Source organism: Antrostomus carolinensis, unplaced genomic scaffold, assembly GCF_000700745.2.
Source record: "Antrostomus carolinensis isolate BGI_N321 unplaced genomic scaffold, ASM70074v2 scaffold19364, whole genome shotgun sequence".
NCBI lineage: Eukaryota > Metazoa > Chordata > Aves > Caprimulgiformes > Caprimulgidae > Antrostomus > Antrostomus carolinensis.
In genome coordinates, this window is record NW_010310317.1 from 4988 (window position 1) to 26315 (window position 21328).

General features: G+C 34.9%; 1 protein-coding gene across 1 annotated transcript in view; it reads right to left on the reverse strand.

Moving 5' to 3' along the window:
• Positions 1–21328, reverse strand: part of DPY19L1 (dpy-19 like C-mannosyltransferase 1) — a gene marked incomplete at its 5' end in the record, with an annotated part of 44369 nt that overhangs the window by 4160 nt on the left and 18881 nt on the right. The window contains 11 exons of the mRNA XM_010166399.1: positions 3121–3240; positions 4401–4425; positions 5600–5649; positions 7118–7189; positions 7933–8034; positions 8791–8871; positions 11040–11099; positions 12604–12690; positions 14667–14744; positions 16034–16133; positions 18195–18286. Of these exons, the coding sequence (XP_010164701.1) occupies positions 3121–3240; positions 4401–4425; positions 5600–5649; positions 7118–7189; positions 7933–8034; positions 8791–8871; positions 11040–11099; positions 12604–12690; positions 14667–14744; positions 16034–16133; positions 18195–18286 (867 nt within the window). The remainder of the gene's footprint in view (positions 1–3120; positions 3241–4400; positions 4426–5599; positions 5650–7117; positions 7190–7932; positions 8035–8790; positions 8872–11039; positions 11100–12603; positions 12691–14666; positions 14745–16033; positions 16134–18194; positions 18287–21328) is intronic.

Sequence of the window (21328 nt, forward strand, 5' to 3'; positions counted from 1 at the left end):
AGGGAACCTGCTTAGGCAGGAGGGTTGGACTGGATGATCTCCTGAGGTCCCTTCCAGCCCCTACCATTCTGTGATTCTGTGAATTATTTATTTTTACTTGCATTGTTCACCTAAAGTTGGGTACTCTTTAACACAGGTATATTCTTCTCCTAAGGCCCAAGCCAGGGCCACGACAATCACAGGCCTTATTACATGGGGCAGCTGGTCATTTATCATCTTCTGCAAAGAACAACTGTCCAAACTGCAGTAATCTAAAGCCTTACCTTCCCTAGCATTCAAGATCTATTACTTTCAGGCCAACTATGCCTCTGTGATGCTGCAAAGGAAGAAGAAAAAGTCACTGGACCTAAGTCATCCGGTCCAAGAGAGGCAGCTCCCAGAACAGGTTATCATCTGCATCTGCAGCTTCCCAAGAAGCTTTACTCTCACCCTACAACCACAGCGAACAGCAGAACAACTGAAGGGCTAAAATGCAGTTGGAAATAAAAGAAAACAAAATATTGCTAAAATACTCTGAACCTGTCCTTCTTCCAATATTTACACAGTGCTAACGTGTGGCATCCTTTAAGATCCAAAACACAGTGATCACCAGAAGCACTACTTTTCATTAACTGGCCTGATGACCTTAGTTGCAGTACTAAGACAAAACACAATGAGACACGATGAATTACTGTAGTTCCATTACCTAGGTGCTTTTAAAAAAAGAAATAAAAAGATCAGCAGCTGAAAACTTTTACTGGTTTGCCATGTAGCAGCTAACTTACTACATGGAAAAAAAAACAAATTAGGCTTTTTTAATAGAATAATTTAATGAATTGAAACCATTCCTAGCAGGTCATCTTTCAGTCACTGCCAGTTGCAAGATACTTTTTCCTATCTTTCAGAGATTATTTTTCTCCATACAGAAAAAAAAAATTTAAAAAGCAGTTAAATTTTTTTGTTTGTTTTTCAGTTCTCAGAAGGCTGACAGGCCTTTTTCTGTGGCACAAAATATAGGAGAAATATTTTTAATTCTAAACTTCACTCACTGGAAAATTCAACAAAAATTTTTCAGTAATAACAGGTTAGAAAAGCTCATCAAATTTATCCTAGGAACACACAGTTAAAAGAAGACAAATTAAGAGCAAATTAACTTTGGACAAAATTAATTAATATTGTAATTGTTCTCTAGAAATTGTATGTTAGAATAAAATAGACTTTTTTTTTGCTTTTTGCTTTCATGACTTGTGAAAAGCAACTTCATTTCAAATTACTCAGAAACACCTCGTGAAGTTCATTTAGAAAAATTTAACCACAGTGTAACTGCTATTACTTAAACAACCAGACCACCCAAGAGGACATCAATACTTCAATAACAAGGGAAATATCATAACACCACCTGTGAACCTTACAGAACAGCGTAAGCGTAGAGGAAATTAGATTTCTCTTAAATCCCAATACTCAGTTAAAAGGTGGATAAATAAAGTTACTTTTTAAAGAGTTTTGGACACTTTTTTAGCATTTTATATGTTAACTGTACAGATTCATTTGATGGTGGCAAATACTCAGCACTTCTACCTATGTCAAGTAACCAAACAGGCATCAAGAAGTGACGAGCACAACATTTAAGCAGACTGATGCTGTGTAGCCTGTCCAGCATTATAACGAACTGTCCCTTCCTGAAGGCACATCTAGGGAAGCAATCCTGTTTTCTGGGAAACAAGTAGTTGTTCAGCTGCCTTAACAAGGGACAGCTTCTTCCTCTTTGTATAATTCTGTCTCATTTACTCATCTTCCAGTTGTATGATCCAGGTGTCAGATGTTCCACAGACAGTCACTGCCTTCACCCTACAACCCTAATTCAGCCAGTAACTCCCTTCAACCATACAACCTTTAGGACAGGCTTCAACCACAGATATTGTGGGAAAAACAATGTCTATCAGGCATTATAGTTCGTATCATACTGCAGATGCACAAGGCAGCCAGAAAACTGCTGTACACACACTGGTAGTTCTGGCACTCTAGATTTTGAGTACTAAACTTTGTAATGTTATCCATTAATTCCTTCAATTTTCAAGAACAGCAAACCTAACGACCCAGGTTTCTTATTAAAATCCTAATTTTCTTCCCTAGCCATTGCTAGTTTCCACACTTTGTCAAATATTTTTCTCTTTTCCTTCTTCTGTATTATGTCCACAACAGTTCTTAGCACTGGATTCTTTCTCCCATTCATCCTCATGCTGGTGTTCTCCACACAGACATTTTCATGAGTTCCTCATCTCATCTTCCCAATTTGTTTTCTTTTTAGTAAGTCCAGCTTACTATTAAATCACAACCTTTAACTCTTTCAATAGGGTACACTGCTAGTTACCAGCTTTCAATTAATTGGTACCACTGCTCAGCCCTCTCTGGGCCCAGCCCATCAGCCAGTTTTCAATCTACCTCTCTGCTTCTCAGACAAAGGACTGCTTACTCTACTTTTGCTGCAGCTGCAAAGCTCCTAAAACAATTAGACACAGAATCAATTAAGTTAACTTCTCAAAAACACAGATACTGAAACACAGAAAGCCAGTTCTAAGATCTTTTCTCTCTGGAGAAAATCTAGTAACAGTTTATGATATGGATGATTTCCAGTGAGGAAAATTAAATCTGAGTCAGGTGCATGACTTTTGATTTTTAAGGCTGAAATGTTTTCAACGTGCAAGATTTTAAAACTATACTTCTGGAAAGAATTAAAAATATGCAAGGCAATAAGCTCTGAAGAGCTGTGAAAATACAGTATAAAAAAGCTCAAACACTGTTTGGATTAAATTAATAGTCAATAAAAAACTTGCAATGGTAGAAATGTGTAAATACAGTAAAATCTAGTGTATGTCTCCCCATGCTCAAGCTCAATACACAGCATATTAACACATATAATAATGCAATTGGACAAGTTGCATAAAACAAGGCATTTGCTTTATTTGGGGAGAAGGGAGAATGGAACTTGTGTAACTATTTTTTGACAGGCAATATAATCTGTTTATTTTTAACTGGTACACTCAAATTCAGCAATTACACACACACAAATTTGCTTTAGGATAAATATCTGGGTAATACTGTAAGTACTGAGATAGCGACAGGATTAAAAAGAGGCCTTACCTGTTTTGAACACACCAAGGAAGCCATAACACATAGATGTGGTGTCAGAAACAGTTTTAGTCTCATGATTAAAATTGCCAGGACACCGTATGCCAATAGCTGCAATACATGGTATACCAGCTGCAAAAAAACAAACAAACAAAAAAACCACACAAAAGAATAATATTTGCATACTTTTCATTTGTCTCTTAAACATACAATTTATTTTTCAGTATAGCCTAAGTGACAAGCTTGTCGGAAAAGGAGTCCAAGTCAAAGTAAAGAGCTTCACATTTCAGATAGTGTTAAGGAATTCCTGATATCTTTTTTCCGAAGTGCATGTAGAGTGCTAAGGTATGGAACAACAGGAAGGATAAACATTAACAATAAAACCAAAAGGACTTGGAGAAATGTCTAGCTATGCAAAAGATCCTGAAAACATCAACAGGCAATGACATACGTAAAATTTCTTGTAAAACCTCTTTATAGAAGTGAAGAGACGTTGCTATTTAATACCTAAAATACCTAAGTAGGAAATGAAAAAAGCAAAGAAAATAATCCTTGGTACTCATACACCCGCTGGCAGCTTGCTTTAATATTCTCAGAAAAAGTTAAAAAGCATCAGAGATGTCACTCACCACTCCTAACGTTGAATCTACGTTACTTGTGGAAGTGCTGTGGTAAACCATAGAGGTATTTTTGCAACCAGTGAACCAGTGCTTTTATCTAACCAATTGATTATAATATTTTGAATGGCATGAGATTTCTCTCATAGCACAAACCACAAATAAACTGCTGTTAAAAAAGTTGTGCGCTGTATTTGCTGACTTAATTGCAAATAAAGAAACCACATCAGAAAGCTGACATTCAATTACATTTCTTGCATAATTTTATTAAAAGAATCATGTGTAGAATTATTTTTATTATGGCATATTTCAAATCAGAATTTTAACATTGTCTGTCACGTGAAACCCCAGTAAAGGAACAAATCTCCTTCTCGGTCTATATGGGGAAAATGTAAGGTCCAGCCTCATTTCAGTGTCTTTCTGTACTGCTACAGCAAAAGCCCAAAGGACTCCTCTCTTGCACTGCCACTCCACCATTAGTACTATATTTTTTTGTTCAACATTCCAGAGTTATTCTGGTGACATATCAGACCCAATTCAAGATGAGCAAATCAAAGATGCAAATATTTACCTTCAAATAAAACACATATCAGGATCTTATCACTGCAACCTGTATTTCAATATTGAGTATTCACATTAACATATGAATAAAATTATGCAGAAAAGGAATCTTACCTCACCATGGTTAAAACGTTCCTCTCTGAACAAAAAGAAAGAAAATCACATTATGTATGTCCTACAGAAGCACTGGTTTTACTCTGAAGTCATCTACAGTGGCTATAGACAACTGAACTAATCCAGTAAGAACAAGACAACACTTGCACAGATTTTTCTCCCTTTCTATAACAAGCTTTGAAATATATTGCAAATCAGTAACTATCCTCCTCAATCCTTATATCTATTTGGGAATCTGAAAATTAATTTTAGCAGTTTTTTAATTATTTCCATGAATTATTTCATATAAAGAACTTATTTAGAGAATGAAACTTCAGTAATGTAAAAGAGGCAGAGCACTGTTACCAAAAAAGAGTGAGTCATTTACTGAAGTACTACATAGACTGGTTCTGGATTTTCAGAAGGAAATACAAACATTAAAAGTCAAAATCATGTATACTTGTTGCTCTCTAAAAACATATGTGAAGACAGGATGCTGAATCCTGCATCTGTTAAAATTCTGATAGTGGCCATTAGACTATGGAAAGCAGAGATCACTGAGATGATTAATGATAAATTAAAAAAATAAATCAGGAAGCAAAAAGATACGCCAGGGAAATTACAACAGTCAGTTGGACAAATTGACTGCTCTTGAGTACAGCATCAACTACTGATGCCAAATGGCTCTTACAGGCAGAGCATGCATTACAGATATTTAGAAAATAAAATAAATACAGTTGGGATCCCTTCCTAAAGTTGAACCTCAGGTATCTTCACAGAATCACAGAATGTTACGGATTGGAAAGGACCTTGAAAGATCATCTAGTCCAATCCCCCAAAGAAAGAAGGAAAAGAAGGAATAGAGGAAAGAATTTGAGGAAAGAATTTGCATTCACTGTTTATAGGAGAAAAGCAAATAGGCACATAAATAAATACTGGTTTAGGAACAGAGTAGAAAAATAAACTATTAAATAGAAAATTTGGGGGTAAGAGGGTTGAGATGTCTAAAACTAAGTTCAGCACCTAAACCTAAGTTTTAGACATCCTATAAAAATACCACATATAGCACACCCAAGTCATTCAGTTACTGAACTGTACATAATTTGCCCTTCAAAAAGAGCCAGCATCATGTAGAATTCTGAATTATTTAGCATATATGAAATCAAATAAACTTCCAGCAGAAAATTCAGTTTTACATTAAAAAAGAAGACAATATCTACCTTTCATATTGGCCCGTCTGTGATAAGGCCCACATAAGATTTTTAATTGCCTGAAGAAAAAAAAACAAAAAACAAAAGCCAACAAAAAGTATGAATAAACTTTCAAAAGCATTCTAAAGAATTTTCAACATTTGCTGAACTAAATTACACCTGGGTAATCTCATTTTGAGATAATGCTAAGATAAAGACATGCAATGTTGTAGCTAAAAATTCTTTTTGAGGATGTTTAATTAGCCAGGCAGTTAGCAGTTATCCCATCTGTTCCTGTGTAAACTCTAAGTTGTTTTTACACAAATTACACATAATCAAATTTACAAAAACAGTTATAAACTTCAATTATAGTATTCATCAGCTAAGTGACAGAAATTTTTTTGATGCTTAGCATCAAAGCAAGTCTTACTACAAACTCAAGACTGGACCTTTGCAAAAATCTATGGAAAGAGAACACAGAATTTTAAGTAAGTATTTTTAAAAACATGTATTTTATCTAACTGTATTGTGTTTATGCAGCAAGGTTTTGGTAGTGGGGGGGCTGCAAGGGTGGCTTCTGTGAGAGAGACCAGGAGTTGCTCCCATGTCAGACAGAGTCAGTTTCAGTGAGCTTCAAAATAAATTTACCACCAGTCAAAGCTGAGCCCATCAGTGATGCTGGTGGTGCCTCAGTTGACAACATGTTTAAGAAAAGGTAAAAAACACTGTGCAGCAGCTTTGAGAGAGAGCAGTGAGAAAAATGGGAGAGAAACAACGCTGCAGACACCAAGATCGGTGAAGGAGGGGGATGAGGTTCAGGGACCAGAGCAGAGATTCCCCTGCAGCTTGTGGAGAAGACCATGGTGATGTAGGTTTTCCCCCTAGAGTGCATGGAGGACCACAGTGGAGCAGATATCTACCCTGCAGCCTGTGGAGGACCCCATGCCAGAGCAGGTGGACATGCCCTAAAAGAAGCAGCAACCCATGGAGAGCCCACATAGGAGCAAGCTCCTAGCAGGAACTGCAGCTCATGGAGAGGAGCCCACACAGAAGCAGGTTTTCTGTCAGGAGCTGTGATCTGTGGGGGACCCACACTAGAGCAGTCTGTTCCTGAAGGACTGTGGAAAGGACCCATGCTGGAGCAGTTCTTAAAGAACTGCAACCTGTGGAAGGTACCCACTGAACCTGGAAAGAAGTGGGTGGGGATGAGGGGAAGGTGGCTTTAGTTTTGGTCTTGTTTCTCACGATCCTACTCTATTTTTAAATGAAAATAAATTAAATTATTCTTCCTCAATTCAAGTCTGTTTTGCTCATGACAGTAAACCAGTGAGTGATCTCCCTGTCCTTACCTTGATCCACATCAACTCTTTTTCTCCCCCTGTCCTGCTGAGGATGGGGAATGAGAGTACAGCTTGGCAGGCACCTGTCAGCCAGCCAAGGTTAACTCACCACACTAACTTCTTCACATCTCAAAATAAATAGTGATCCTTTCAAAAAACCTAAAAAATAAATTCAAATTAAAAGTGAATCACTAAATCAATCACTTACCCTTTTGATGATCACCCCAAAAACCACCAGAACAACTGGTAATAGCAGAGTCTTTGTGTATCTTACTGGAGTCTACAACAGAAATAAACTGCATTAATTGCTTTCCATTCACCCATAATTACTTCAATGGTCATTTTAAAGAAAAAAATATAAAGAGTTCTTCCTCAAGTAAAATGTAAATTTAAACATTCAACAAGAGCAAAGAAAGCTTAAAGAAACTCAAATTTAAACTCCACCTAGCAATCACACTAGAGGTCATAATACTAGGGTCATAAGTCAATTATTTCAGTTCTTTGGCAAGCCACCCAAAGATAAAATTTAGATTGTATCTGAATTTGAGTACTACGGGCTGAGTGAGCTATAAACGTTCTAAACGTCTATCTACATACTGATGAACTAAAAGTCTAACCCCACATTAAGAAGCTTTGATGCTCTTCTGTACTCTAAATCTACCACATGACCTTTGCAGCTCTCAGTACGTTTTTTTAATACTAAAAACCAGTTACTGACAGCTACATAAAAATCTTGAGTTTGCAGAACTGTAACCTTTCATTCATCCCTGAGCAAGTACTTATTTCAGTCAAGCAAGCACACTTCTTGGATGCAAAATCAAAACACTACTTTGTTTTTAGTTCATTTAAAAGCAATAAAACCAGTTAAATTTAGCTTAAGTTCATTAATATATCTAACTTCACAAGTAAGCACTTGAACTTAAGATGACAGTAGGAGGATATGGCTCTCAGATGTTTTAAGGTATAAATGAAGATAAAACAAAAAGTTCTCTCTTCTAGAATCATCTATTTTGATCCAATTACCTCTTTTTCCATGAAGTCAAACTCTGCAGCACAGGTATACATTAATGTATCAAAATCCTTGTAGCCAATAAATTTAGATTTTAATATATTTCCTATATGAGCCTGGTAGGATATACAGAAAAACAAAAGCTGAAGTAAAGCATAAACTGTCCTGTTTTCTACAACAAAGTAGTTTAAATGTATATGAGAAATATTTGTAATCAGAACAGAAGTTTATACCATTTACAATATTGTTATAAGAGCACAAAAAAGAATTATTTCCAGTATATTAAATGACATCTTTGAGCGTAACACATATTGGACTGCGTTAAATAAAAGGCAGAAAGGAGCAGAAAAAGGGTGTTACCATTGCAACTGGGTTCAACAAGAGTAAAGTTTTGCATACACATATTTTAAGATACCCCATCTTTTGCCCCTTGATGCACATCTGCAGATAGGTTTTTAACAGTAGAATCTGACAATAAAGGGGCTGAAGTGAAGTGAGGAGTCCTAGTTACAACAAGCATTTCAAAACTGTCTTAAAAATTAGCTTCAGAGGAAAGTGAACTAAGAAATTGAGTAGGTAGAAGCTATCCAAAATAAACAAAGCCCTCTAAATCCACATTTTAAAACAAACACTCAGAGCATTTATTAACTCAACAGTAAAAATATTTGTCTTTTCACAAACTTCGGTAATAACACCTCAAAGTGATAATACAATGAATGAGAAAGCAAATATACAATCCCTCTCCCATTTCTGCAAAACAAATCTTGGGATTTCAAGAAAATATATCAATCAGTAAGATGCCAAAATCAAAATACTAAGAATTAAAAAATTTTTGAAAGACAACAACCATATCCTGAGATATGAGAACTTACATCATCAGCTATGCCAAACACTAAAGAAGTTAGGTATTTCAAGGCGACTGTCCCAAATAACCAGGCACATCCTTCAATGACCTTAAAAAAATATATTCAGAATGAAACAAAAACATCTCAACAAACTTTTTTCAAAGAACCCTTTTCTTTTTTAAAAAGCTTATTAAGTTTAGCTACCAGTTACAACTCTCCTACGTTATCACCAATAAGTAATTTCTAACCAATTACACTTCCCAAATTCCAGTACACTGGGGTGTTTTAAGATGTTTTTGTATTTTCTATTACAGCTGAAAATCATTTTGTGCAACTGATTTATATATTATGGCTATACCACTGCACACGACATTGTGGCAGAAGAGGTACCAAAGTTAACTTTAAACAGGGGCAGCCTGTCAATTCCATCTGCTGTTCTGCATTGACCAGTGTGTAGTGATTATTTCCCACCAATAAACTCCCCGTATTATCAGGTTGTACTACTCCAGTAATTCAAATCTGTAGAGAAATTTGATGATTTATAATAGCTGCTCAAGATAATCTCAAATTAGAACCTGAAGGAAATATAAAGAAAATATGTACCATTACTACTTTCAGTTACATACCATGTTTATCCCTGTGCCAGAAAGATTTAATTATTGGCAATCCAGCTTAATCTAATTCTTTATAAAACTGGAACAACTGAATAGGACAACTTGGCTCAGTATCTTGTATCTGGGACCAGGAGCAGATGCTTTCAGAGAGAATATAACAACAAAATACCAACTGATTTTACCTTAATGGGACCGTGGTTTTTATGTGATGACAGGTTGCACTCAATCACCCCATTTAACGCCTGCAAATGAACCTAAATACCTAGGAGGTACCTAATCCTTTTCTGAACTCCTCTATTTTTTTTGCTTCCACAGTATCCTTCTCTCTTATAAGCTTATTGCTGCTAATATAAGGGGCACCAAATAAACTATAATTATAACCTACTTCTATTCACTGGCTTTGTCATATTTACCTTTATTTTACAAGATGTAGAATTCTAACCTATTTTAAATCTCAGCTATTTAGCAATTCTACATTAATAATTAACTTCATACTCTCTCTACTTAAATTTGATGGTAGTACATTTTAGGGGAAGGCAATATATTTCTTTAAGTAAGACACACTGACTGAGACTGTATGCAATAGTTAGGATGCTAAGTATAAGTTTACAAAACAAAAAGATATTTTCTGCTTTCTCTGCAGTTCCTTCTCCATGTCTTCCACCATGTATTTTCCTTTTTGATGCCTGCTCAGTAATTAATTGATGTGTTCAGAGAATTTTCCTAAGTATACCAGGATTTCTCTGCTGCGTGGCAAGAATTTATTTCGGATCAATTACTTTACACACATACTTAGGGTGGTGGTGTCTTCTTTTGAAAACTTAACGTTTAATCCCACCCTTTGTTTATAACCTTCTAACATCCACAACTTATCCCATGAAGCTTATTTTCTTTTATAGTTCCAGTTAGATATCTTCCCAGAAAGGTTTCTGAAATTCAAGTGCATTACATTCACCCACACACTTTTATCTACATCCTTCTAAGAAGTCAAATACACGTGCGAGGCATGACTTCCTTTTGCAGAGGCTGTATTGGACCTATCTCATTATATTACACGCACATACAACCTTAACAACTTCATCACTGTTCAAGTTTTTATTCTCTTACAAAAAATAGACTTACTGGTCTGCAGTTCCACAAATGCCTTGGATCTCCTTTTTAAAAGCTGACACGAGATTTGCCCACACTCCCCTTTCCCCTCGTACCACAGCTAACTACATTGGCAGGTTAGACATGCACGGTAGTTTGTTATAAACATTTTTTTAGCTCCTTTATATTCTAATTCTTTTATAATAACTGTATGAATGCCATCCAGTTTTGCTAACACGTTACCCTTAATTTAGTAAGAATTCCCGTCTGAAGCCAGGCATAGTCTCGGCAGGCTCCCATTTCAGGGGTTTCTACAAGTTAATGTTATGTCTTCAGCATCAAGTTGCCTCTCATGTTTTCTACAGTGTTATAATTTATTTGTCATAGTTTTGAGAGTGTCCTTCATGTTTGGTCATGACTTCTACTGCCCTCACACCCCACCCACACACCCTACAACTCCAACTTGCTTCCTTATGTAATTATAAGTTGCCCACTGGTATTATAAAAATATCCTATAAAACAAAAATAAGTCACAGTTCTTTTCTGAAATTCAAAATATATGAAATTCCTTACCCATATATAAACTTCTCTTCTGCTGCTTTTCAAGACTTTCCGACTGAATTCAAGAATACCCTAATAATAAAATGAATGTAAATTTTCAGGTAACATAGTAACAATAAGATATTGCAGAACCCTGAATGAGGGATTTTTTTTTGTTTTGGTAAGTGCCTATTGTACCACACAACTATTTATTAAAAAATCCTCCATAATTAATACAACCTGAAATATGAATGAATATATAATAATTGTGATTTCACTCTGCACTGGCAAAACATGCCAGCATAAAAACTTATTGCAGTTTATATACAATTAATGGAAGACTACTCTTCTCCTTAACAAGTCCAATTCTGTATTACACAGTTCTAAGCTTCTTTAAATCAAAGCTGATGGGAAACTGAATCACATCTGCTTCCACAATCGACAAGAGCCATCTGAAGCAATAAATAAATTACTGGCAGCATAATACAATTTTCAAGCAAGGCAACAGAATATGGGGTGGGAGGAGTTTCTGGTATTTTTCTGTTTCACATTATGTTCCTCATTTTATGACACAAGGAAGACTCATTTTATAATTTGATGAACAGTGTAACCAAGAAAAACTGAGAAAGCTTTCAGAAACCCAGTCCATATGAGAGACCGAGGCCACTATAAGCACCTAAATAACAGAAAAACAAGGAATATTTTTTCCAAAGGAGAAAATGGGAAAGAAACTCAATGTATTGTACTTACTATATAATTACAAAATGTGCTAAAAGAAACTTGAGTGGGTTCATAACAAGCAAACTATAACTACAGCAAATAGCAGCAGCCAGAGCAGCTTATTGTTAGTGTGAGAAATTACCACTATTTTGCTGATGGACGAAATATAAACAAAAGGGAAAAAAAACAACCCACTGAGCTCACCCCAAGCTTCTAGGAGAGGCAAAAAGAATCAGAAATGGAGATGATTTGTAGTACATTAAACTAGGTCTGTTCATACAATCTTCTCTCCTATTTCCTATGTACATAAATCCCTAAAGAGAAACTATATGAAACTGAAAGAGGTTGGGGGCTGTTTTTCCTATTTAAGGGAAAATTAAGATAGTGAATGATGAGATGATGAGTCTTCAGTGAATGATTTCACTAATGTGGCAGTATGACTCAGCAGTTTCAAATCATCTTAAACCATTGTTATATACGTTTTAGTCACTTGTTCTGCATTTGCAGTTTCACAATTAATAAAGAAGCATTTAAGACAAATTCCTCCTTGCTCATGTTCTTGTTTTACAATTACTCTGGTCAAGAATACATATGTGGTAAATTTTATAATTGTATAAAAGGAAGAATTCTATAAAAACAAGAGAACTGAGCCTTTACTGAATTTCTCTTATGAATTTCTCTTGGTGTAAAAACATTATTTTTTAAATTAGTATTTACCCATTCTCCAAATATCTTTAAAGTCTAATTCTGCCTGTCAGGTGAAAGATTTCTCAACTATCTGGTAATGCAGCAGTTTCATGTCGTACACCAATCCATACATAACAGCACAGCATCACAGTCTTAGCATGTCATGTGATTTTTTTCTTAAACAACTCACCCAGATAACTACTAAAGATGCAGCATAATAGGATGTCAATAACATTGAATTACCAAACATCAGAATAAAACACACTACAAGAGATGCCTGAAAGGAGAAAATAAAAATAATCAAATTTAAAACAGAAAAGGTAAGAATTGCCCAAGTATCGAAATTACCTTGTGTCAAGAGTTTTAAAACTAAAGACACCTACTTCACAGCAAATGCAAACTCAATACTCAGCTTACAGAATTGTTCTGAAAACACTGATTATAAGGACTTAATGACAACAGGTAGCCATTTGTAGATGATTATGTTAATTTATATCTTAAAAGTACTTATAGACAAAAAGATTTGGTCATAGGACTAACTCATCTTACATGATATAACAGCTACATTTTTGAAGTTATGCCTAACATATTCATTTATTTTTCAAATTATTGTGTTATTTCTCCATTCTATTTGTTGCCTTTCAGAATCCCAGACAAAATTAAATAAAATTTTCTTGTTTTCTTTCTTTCAGACTAAGAAGCATATATGTAAAATATAATAATCAGGAAAGTCAAGGAAGCAGAACTCTGACTGTTTGACCATATGCACTTAACTACATAATGTTGAAAGTCGAGGCTGAAACACAACGTTTATCTACCATCCTAATCTGCTGTGCTTTCTTTTTAATAGAAACCAAGCTGAATTACATTTTCTAACTTGGAGAGCAAAATCAATGATCAATCTCTGTCTTCTTCTATACCCAAGAATAAGGAAAAGTAATGTAGTTATTTGTAAAATACGCAGACTTTTGTACTCCCCTCCTCACACAGCTAGACTCTGATTTTCCACAGAAAAGTTGGGGGGTCAGCAAAAATTGAAACCACCAAGAAACAAAGACTGGTAGTTTACCCAGCCTTATTAAGCTTTCTCTGTAATATAATGAGATTATCTAGCTGAAAATAAGTTTTTTATGACACTTTGGCACCAGAATTTTTATACAGCTACTGAGATAAGCCAAAAAACTTAAGTATTTCATCCTGCTCCTGTCAAAAAATTACAAAACCAAGATGCTTGTTTGCAAATTTTCCTGGTAAATCTGACTGGGAACAAGCATTTGGCATCCCAGGTTTATATCAGAAATGAGTTGCATATAACTTATTACTGCCTTTAATTCATCATTTACAGTATTTCAAAGTACGTTTGAAAACATATGAAAAGCAATTTAGCTCAAAGCTTCTTTCCTATGGTAAACATTCTCTGTTTGCCCACTGAGTTTGCATAGCACAATTTCAGCAAAAATTTCTTTTTGAAGACAACCATATTTCTTCAAAAAAGTTGTTTATAACTTCTTGTATATTTAAAACTATGATCTCACTTCAAAGAGCAAAACTCCTGGTAGCAAAACTTGATAATAACCTAACTTTAAAAATTAAAATCAGGTATATTATGCAGAAACTTACAAGTCTTTTCTCCTGCATAATCTCCTTCCTTTGTTGACTTTCTCACTTATTGTTGAAAAAACAGTTTTTCCTCAGACCAGTAGTTTATTTTCTTTGTCCTCCTTGCTAATTATCTCCCCAAATATTTGAACCACAACATCTTTGCATGGTCAAGACTAAAACGCAATTTTAGTTGGGGTTCTTAAATACTCAAGAGTCTATTCTCTAATTTTGACTTCCTATCATCTCATTTTTTTGTTTTTGCTAAGCCATGGCATGAGACAAATGCTGCCTTTTCAACTTTTTATTGCTCATGCTCTATTACTTGGTATGTTTCCTAGTCTGTTGGTTGAGACAGTATCTTCAAGTTCACAGAATGAATAAAGACAGAAAGGAGAAGCAAATATTTGTGCAAATCTTTTAGGTTGATAATTTTTCTGGAGTTCAAAAATTCCTGTGTACCACAGGGATCACAGTTTCTGACACTGTAATATAAATATATATAAGATCAAATATTCAAATCCAGGCCCCTCCATCCCTTATTACTGGATCTTTTCAACCATCTTGCAACTAAAGAAAACACTTCAGACAAATGGCCTCTTTTGATGCTCTGACTTGTTTGAGGGGATTTAAGGTTTTAAAAAAAAGTATTACCATATGAGCAAAGATTATCTTCTGTAATTTGCAGGAGTCAACATAACCCATAATACACACAGCAAATAGTGAAGCTATCTAGAATCAAAAGTGAAAGATAAATTAAAACAATTTGCAGTGGTGTATTCTTTCTAGCAGAACACACATTCATACAAAAAAGTGATTATTCAAACAATCATTAACTTTTATTGCTATTTTTTTTGCTAAGTATATACTTTACTTCATAATGGTTTCATTCAAAAAAAGATTTAATAATGGTTTCTTTCAAAAAACCTACTGTGGCACTCTGAATAACAATTACCAAACACATTCAAATATTTAAGAAATAAGTATTCAGCTTTATAAAAATGCAAGTCATCAAAACAAAGCACTAACATATCATCCTTCACCTTTAGATTTAAAAAAAAAAAAACAAAACCAAAAACGTAATTCATTATTTAACCTTAACTTTTCAGCAAATTATAGGAACATCCATAATTTGCTGATCGGGAAAATTAGATTCACTGATTAAGCTGCTTGATAAAAGTCACATGGGAAATTAATGAAACTATTAATTGAACCTGTAATTTCAAATTTCAGGCCCAGCATCTTAAACAGCTTATACTGATGAGTTTCTCTTAATATTTTACAGAATTTAATGGCTTCCTCTTCTGCAGTAGAAAACTTTCATACCACACCATATATTGATTTTTTAAAACTATTAACTCAAACCAAGCAGTTTTGGTTATCTGCTTTAGGTAAGACAGACAAGTGAAAAAGTTTGGAGACAGAGATGGATTTCAATCATCAGGCTACATTTCAATCAGTTTAAACACTTAAGAAAGTGTGCTGTATGACAGTATCCTACTGCTCACATCAGCATTTACTATATTTCAACACTAGCTAAAGGTACCTCAACTGTCCAAACTCTCGAGAAAGACAGTAAGATTATGACACTACTCACAGGCTCATCAAAATTAAATAGGAAATCATGCAAAACCATGCCAGGTATTACATGCCATGCAAATATTGCTCCATTTAAAAACTTGGAAGAGCCTAAAGTGATGCAAGATCAATGCCTTTTTAATTTTTTATACTTCAATATACAAAGTTTTTTCTTGTTCTGCACTTGTTCTAATGTTCTAGTATTTTTATATTTTTTTTTAGCCCTGGCAACAGAAGACTGAGTGGTGTAAATGGTCAGCTTTTACATCTAAGACTAGAAAAACATTGATGTGATAAATGGTATGAATCTTTCCTGAGAGCAAGAGTGAAATCTGGCTACAAGAAACCACAGGTACAGTTGTGAATTCAATGGCTGTCTAAACAAAGCAGTCAATTTGCCTAGATAAGACCAAGAGGCTATTTAGAGGTGAACATGGTCTTACCTGTGTTAGAAGAACAAACTGAGCAAACTGCCAGGGAAGCATGAAAAAGATATTAGAAACACACAGTGCAATCAGGCTTCCTGTATTAATATTCGGAACCCTTGGGAAAAAGAGACAGAATAGGCATCAGTAAGTAAAATTACACAGGTGTTTGCATATTATTGAAAAGTACAACAGTGAATGCAATAAAACCAAAGTTACCTTCGAAGTTAGCTACCAATATTGATCAACTACAGATAACACTGCTCAAGTAAATTTAATATCCATTTTCTATCAGTTTTCAAAAACAATAGCTCTGATGCTTTATGATTCTTAACTATTTGATGAATCACTCCTTATCAAACAAGCCTTCTCCTGGCAGCATCTAATGTAGCAGGCCAACCTATGTCACTTGCAGTGGTCCATCTTCTTGTAACAACTCTACAATCGGGTCACAACCAATTCCACTTCAGTTAGGATCACAACTATTCTGAGAACAGTCTGCATTTCAAAGTGATTTCACTCCTCTCTCACATTTCTTCCATATTTACTTTCTGCAACTTTATGCTAGCGATCCTGAGTGAGGTTTCTGAGCAGGAGACAACGACAAATACATGAAACTCATCTTTAACTGAAAACAGCTTATTCTCTATGTCCTGCTCTAAGTGTTATTTATTTAATCCAGTGATAGCTTCAAGTTCACTTCAGAAACATGACATGTTTCAAATTTTACTAAGCAGCCTCCAACAGATGAAGACACCATAAATATTCTGCTGTAAAACCCAAACCCAACAGATTACAGCAGTCTCACCAAATTCCGTAAAACTTGCTTCAGCTTCAAAGCATCATGATTAACTTCTATGGGAAGTCAAGCTGAACATGAGTACAATGTATTAAAGTAATACATTACACAAATGTGATACAAGGGATAGAAATAACAGATAATTTAAGTTCTAATCTCTCTTTCAAAGATAGTTCCTACATTTCATTGCAATACTGCTATACATAAAACAGAGCTGCTCTTGAAGCAGGAATTATAACTGAGAAACAGAAAGTTAAAATGCTTTCTCTCCTTTTTGGAACCTTGCTCTGACATGCTTAGATTAAATATCTACTTCTCATTAGTAAGCAAGCCCAAGTACTATTTGACGTTCCAAAATCTGAAGAGTAGTAGTGAATCTATATAATCAAGAAGTGTCATAATTACAGGTACAGAATATATATGCTCTCATCACCCTAACTTAAAGTGTAATTTCCTCGTATTTGTTTGACCTCACAATTTAGCACTAAGTAAACAGGTGTCTTTCTAATATGAAACCTAGCAATGACTCTACAAACTAGTCCTCAAAATATTTTTCTAGACAGCATGAATCTTCTTCTCACCTAAAAAACACAAGTTAGTGACGAGCACAAAATATTTTTGGTTTAATCATTAGTAACTACAAATCAGTATGACCTAATAAAGGAAAAATCAGGGGTTACAAGTACAAAGTCCAGCTAAATCGTAAATGCGCTGCAAATCTGATGCAATGAAGTTGATGGAAAGGTCCTCAAGTATTAACGATCATGCTTATTTATCAAAACAGAGGCAAGACTGTAACACAATCACGTCGCAAGCCAGAAACAACCACTGAAAAGCAGGGCTAATGAACTCAAGAGCAGCCCTGCATTAATGTAATTAGATTGCTCTAAATCATTGAACTAGTTAATTAGACTAGTTAATTAGTCACAGAAAACTGAAAGAGCATACTAACTTATGGGTGCCTATAGCATCCTCTGCTGCATACCATAGGCTTAGTCTAAGTGCAACCAACACACCACTCTCCAAGAGGGACAAAACCCATTGATGGAATATCAGCTTGTTTCTCACGGGAAGGAAGTGACATCAACCAAAAATTCTGATTTTTAGTTTAGATACATATTTGCCAACACAGTAATTCTGATTTTTATTTTAATCATGTCTTCAAGTTGCAAAGTTTTTCCTTTTAATAAGTAATTAATATGACTGCAGTTCTACTGGTGCAGCGTCTGGAAAGTAACAGCCACAGGAAAGTTTCTATGTTAATGGTATCATTGCTACAGCACAGAGAGGCACTTAAATTAAAAATGCATTTAAATAAATGTCCTGTGACAGTCCATTTCTTAAATTATTGTAAAGAGCTAAGTATAAATTGAGAGGTACCTGAGAATATAGGTCAAAAGCAACATCTGAAGCACAAGGAATGGGTATGAGAAACTTTCACGAAGAGGTGGAGTCCACATGACGCGAGTGCACTGAAAATAAGAACTAGGTTAGGTGATAACATTTGCTTCTACATTTCCATCAAACAATGCATTTGTATTTCAAAATTAATAACCACAGACACTTCAAGAAAGCAAAAACCAAGCGACATGAGATTTTACTCACAAACTTAAGAAGCCAGGAAGTGGAAAAGAGGAGGAAAAAGGAAGTGGCTTCCAGACTTGAGGTCTATGATGCACTGTTTAATTAAAATAGATCACTGCTTTTCCAAAATTGAATGTGGCAGCTAGAGAACATCCAAGAAAAAAAACAACAAAACAGGACAGCACCTGCTTGTCCTTGCTTCTGCTGAAATTAACAACTCATTCAGGTGACGAAAACCATCCTCAAATTCAGGCAGTAACTTGCCACAATTAGATGGAGAAAGTGTGTGGGAAGAGGACCTGAGGGATAAACTAAAATACTCTTCATTATGTAAGAGATCTCTAGGTTATAAACATTTCACATTTCAACAGCACAGGAAGTATAAAATCCAAAGCTGCCCTCCAAAACAGGCCAGTAAAATTAAACACATGAAATTAAGCTCTTACAGAGTTTATACTAACTTACATACTTCACTCTTTAACCTTAAAACGCAAAGCATAATACGATGAAGCCAACTGAATAGCTTTTTCATTAATTTCCAGGGGTCATGGCAAATGGCTCAGCTATAACTATCATCTCCAGTGTTTATATTCAGCTCTTCATAAAGTGCTTGTAGATGGCACTCATCATCAAACAATAATTAGAACTTCACAGGACAACTTTGACATACAAACAAATGGGTTCAAAATGGCTATCAATAGATTTGCACTAAAAATTAGAAGTAGGTTATTTACAACTACAGCACAAAAATGTAGTTAATCTTAATATGGACCATAATGAATCTATGAAAGCTTATAGCATGTTGATGCCAGGATATTCTTTCTCTTCCTATAATCTTAAAATGATTTTTTAAAATGCTGTTTTACCAAAAAAGTCACTAGAATGAACATTCTATAATTCCTTGCTATTTCACAAATATGTTAAATTAATAGTGTAAAATAAATATGTAGAAAGTCTAAAGTAAATGCAAAGTACAGAAGCCCATCACATTAATCAAGCACAGTCCCTGCTGTCTAAAAGCACTCTCTGTAAAAGCTGCACCCTGATTACTATTAAAGTAAGTTTTTCATAAATATATACACACTAATGTGTTGTCTTCAGCTGACTGCACAGAAGTGATTAGTTAAAATTATTTTTATTAGCAACAAATATAATCATGATTAGATTTTAAAGTAGTGTAGTCTTTTTGATTATTTTTCAAGACTAAAGCGACATCTGATTTACCAAATCTTTTGATACTGCAGGAAACAGACCAGAAAGAAATGATGAGCATACACAACCATAAAAAGGAAGCATTACATTAAAAGTGGATTGACTAATGTAGGCTATGCTATTTTTCTATATTTAGAATGTAATACTAAACTCAATCATCTGTGGATGATTTATCAAGGCTGTAAACTAACTTTGCTGCAGGTATAAATACATCAGATCTGCCAAAGCTTGAAATCATTAAAACACAGTAGCACAAGCACAGCACAAATAAAAACATACTGCCTTGAGAGTCATCAGCTCAACACTAGAAGGCTAACCACTTTGACACAGCATTACACCTCAGATATCAACACTTGCAGATCAGACTTATTCATGTAGCTCAGGTTCTATCCTTCCAGAAAAGGAAAACAATTAGCAACTGGTCTCACTCCACTGTACTTGCTGTTGAACCACATGCAAGATGATTTCCACAGGATCAAAGGCATATTGAAGAGTTAAATAAAATAGCTTTTTTGTACATACACACGTGCATGCACATCCCTTGTATGTGATTCAGCAGTATGCACAGTGAAGCTAAACCACCTACATACATGTAATTATACCACCACATCATATTATCAGAGCTCTATATACACAACAATATCAAACAACTTTCAGTTATTTCATTAGGTACAGCACAAATGCAAAGAGCCATCTGAGATCTAACATTGCACCTCTGCAGGTAAGTCTTCCTGCTCTTCAGAAAACCACACAGCTGAGCCTGAATCAGCATCATCCTACTTAAGCTCTACCTAAGACCAGATACGCCTGTGTAGAGCTCTGCAGCCCTGATTTCATGCCATTGTCCAAAATAGACACATTATCTGTGTTTTTTCCACCAAGTCAGGTCATCCACAGAGAGAGATGAGCTCTCCTACAGAGTCTCCTATGGATAGGAGAACTACCTGTGCCATAGTGAAATAAATGCTTCTTTTCATTATTGCTACCACAACCTTTGAAGTTTTCAACTTCTTCCTTTCTGAAGTTACACTTTATCACCTTCACAGACTTGGCAAAACAGGATGTAGTCTATCAGTATTTCCTAGCAAAGGATAAAATATTCACTTCAGAATGCCATTAAGAAGAATAGATACTCATATAAAACTTCATATTTACCCTCTTATAGTACCAAAAAAAGTTTAGAAATTGTAATGTTTTCCTGGTCTGGACCAGGTACTTAACATCCATGGGAGAAAATTCTTCATGGAGGATATTTAGAGAAAAACATTTCAAATGAAACTTAAAATAAAATAGCTATTAATCACAGAGATTTTTGTTTTATAAGAAAACTGTCAAAGCTCACTCTGAGTAGAAGAATTTTTGATTCTTATATACAGCTACAGATTCTTACTACTCAAGAGTTTTCTATCAAGTTCAGCTCAGTAAAATAAGAAGACAAAACATAACTTTAAGTCTTAACAAAATCATAAGGTAGCTAGTTTCCATCTAGAAAATCTTTACAGTACAGCTACATTTTAAGTAAAATAAAACAATTTCTATAAATTTATATAAATAAAATGAATATTAAAAAAAACCAGAAATACTGCCCAAGGGTATCAGAATAAATGCTCTGAATTTTCTTCCAAAATATGAAAGAATGATATGAATAGCATTAGCTGGGGACACAGGGAGATGGTTTAAGTGACTGTTTGTTTTTTCTCTTTAATGCAGCTTACTAA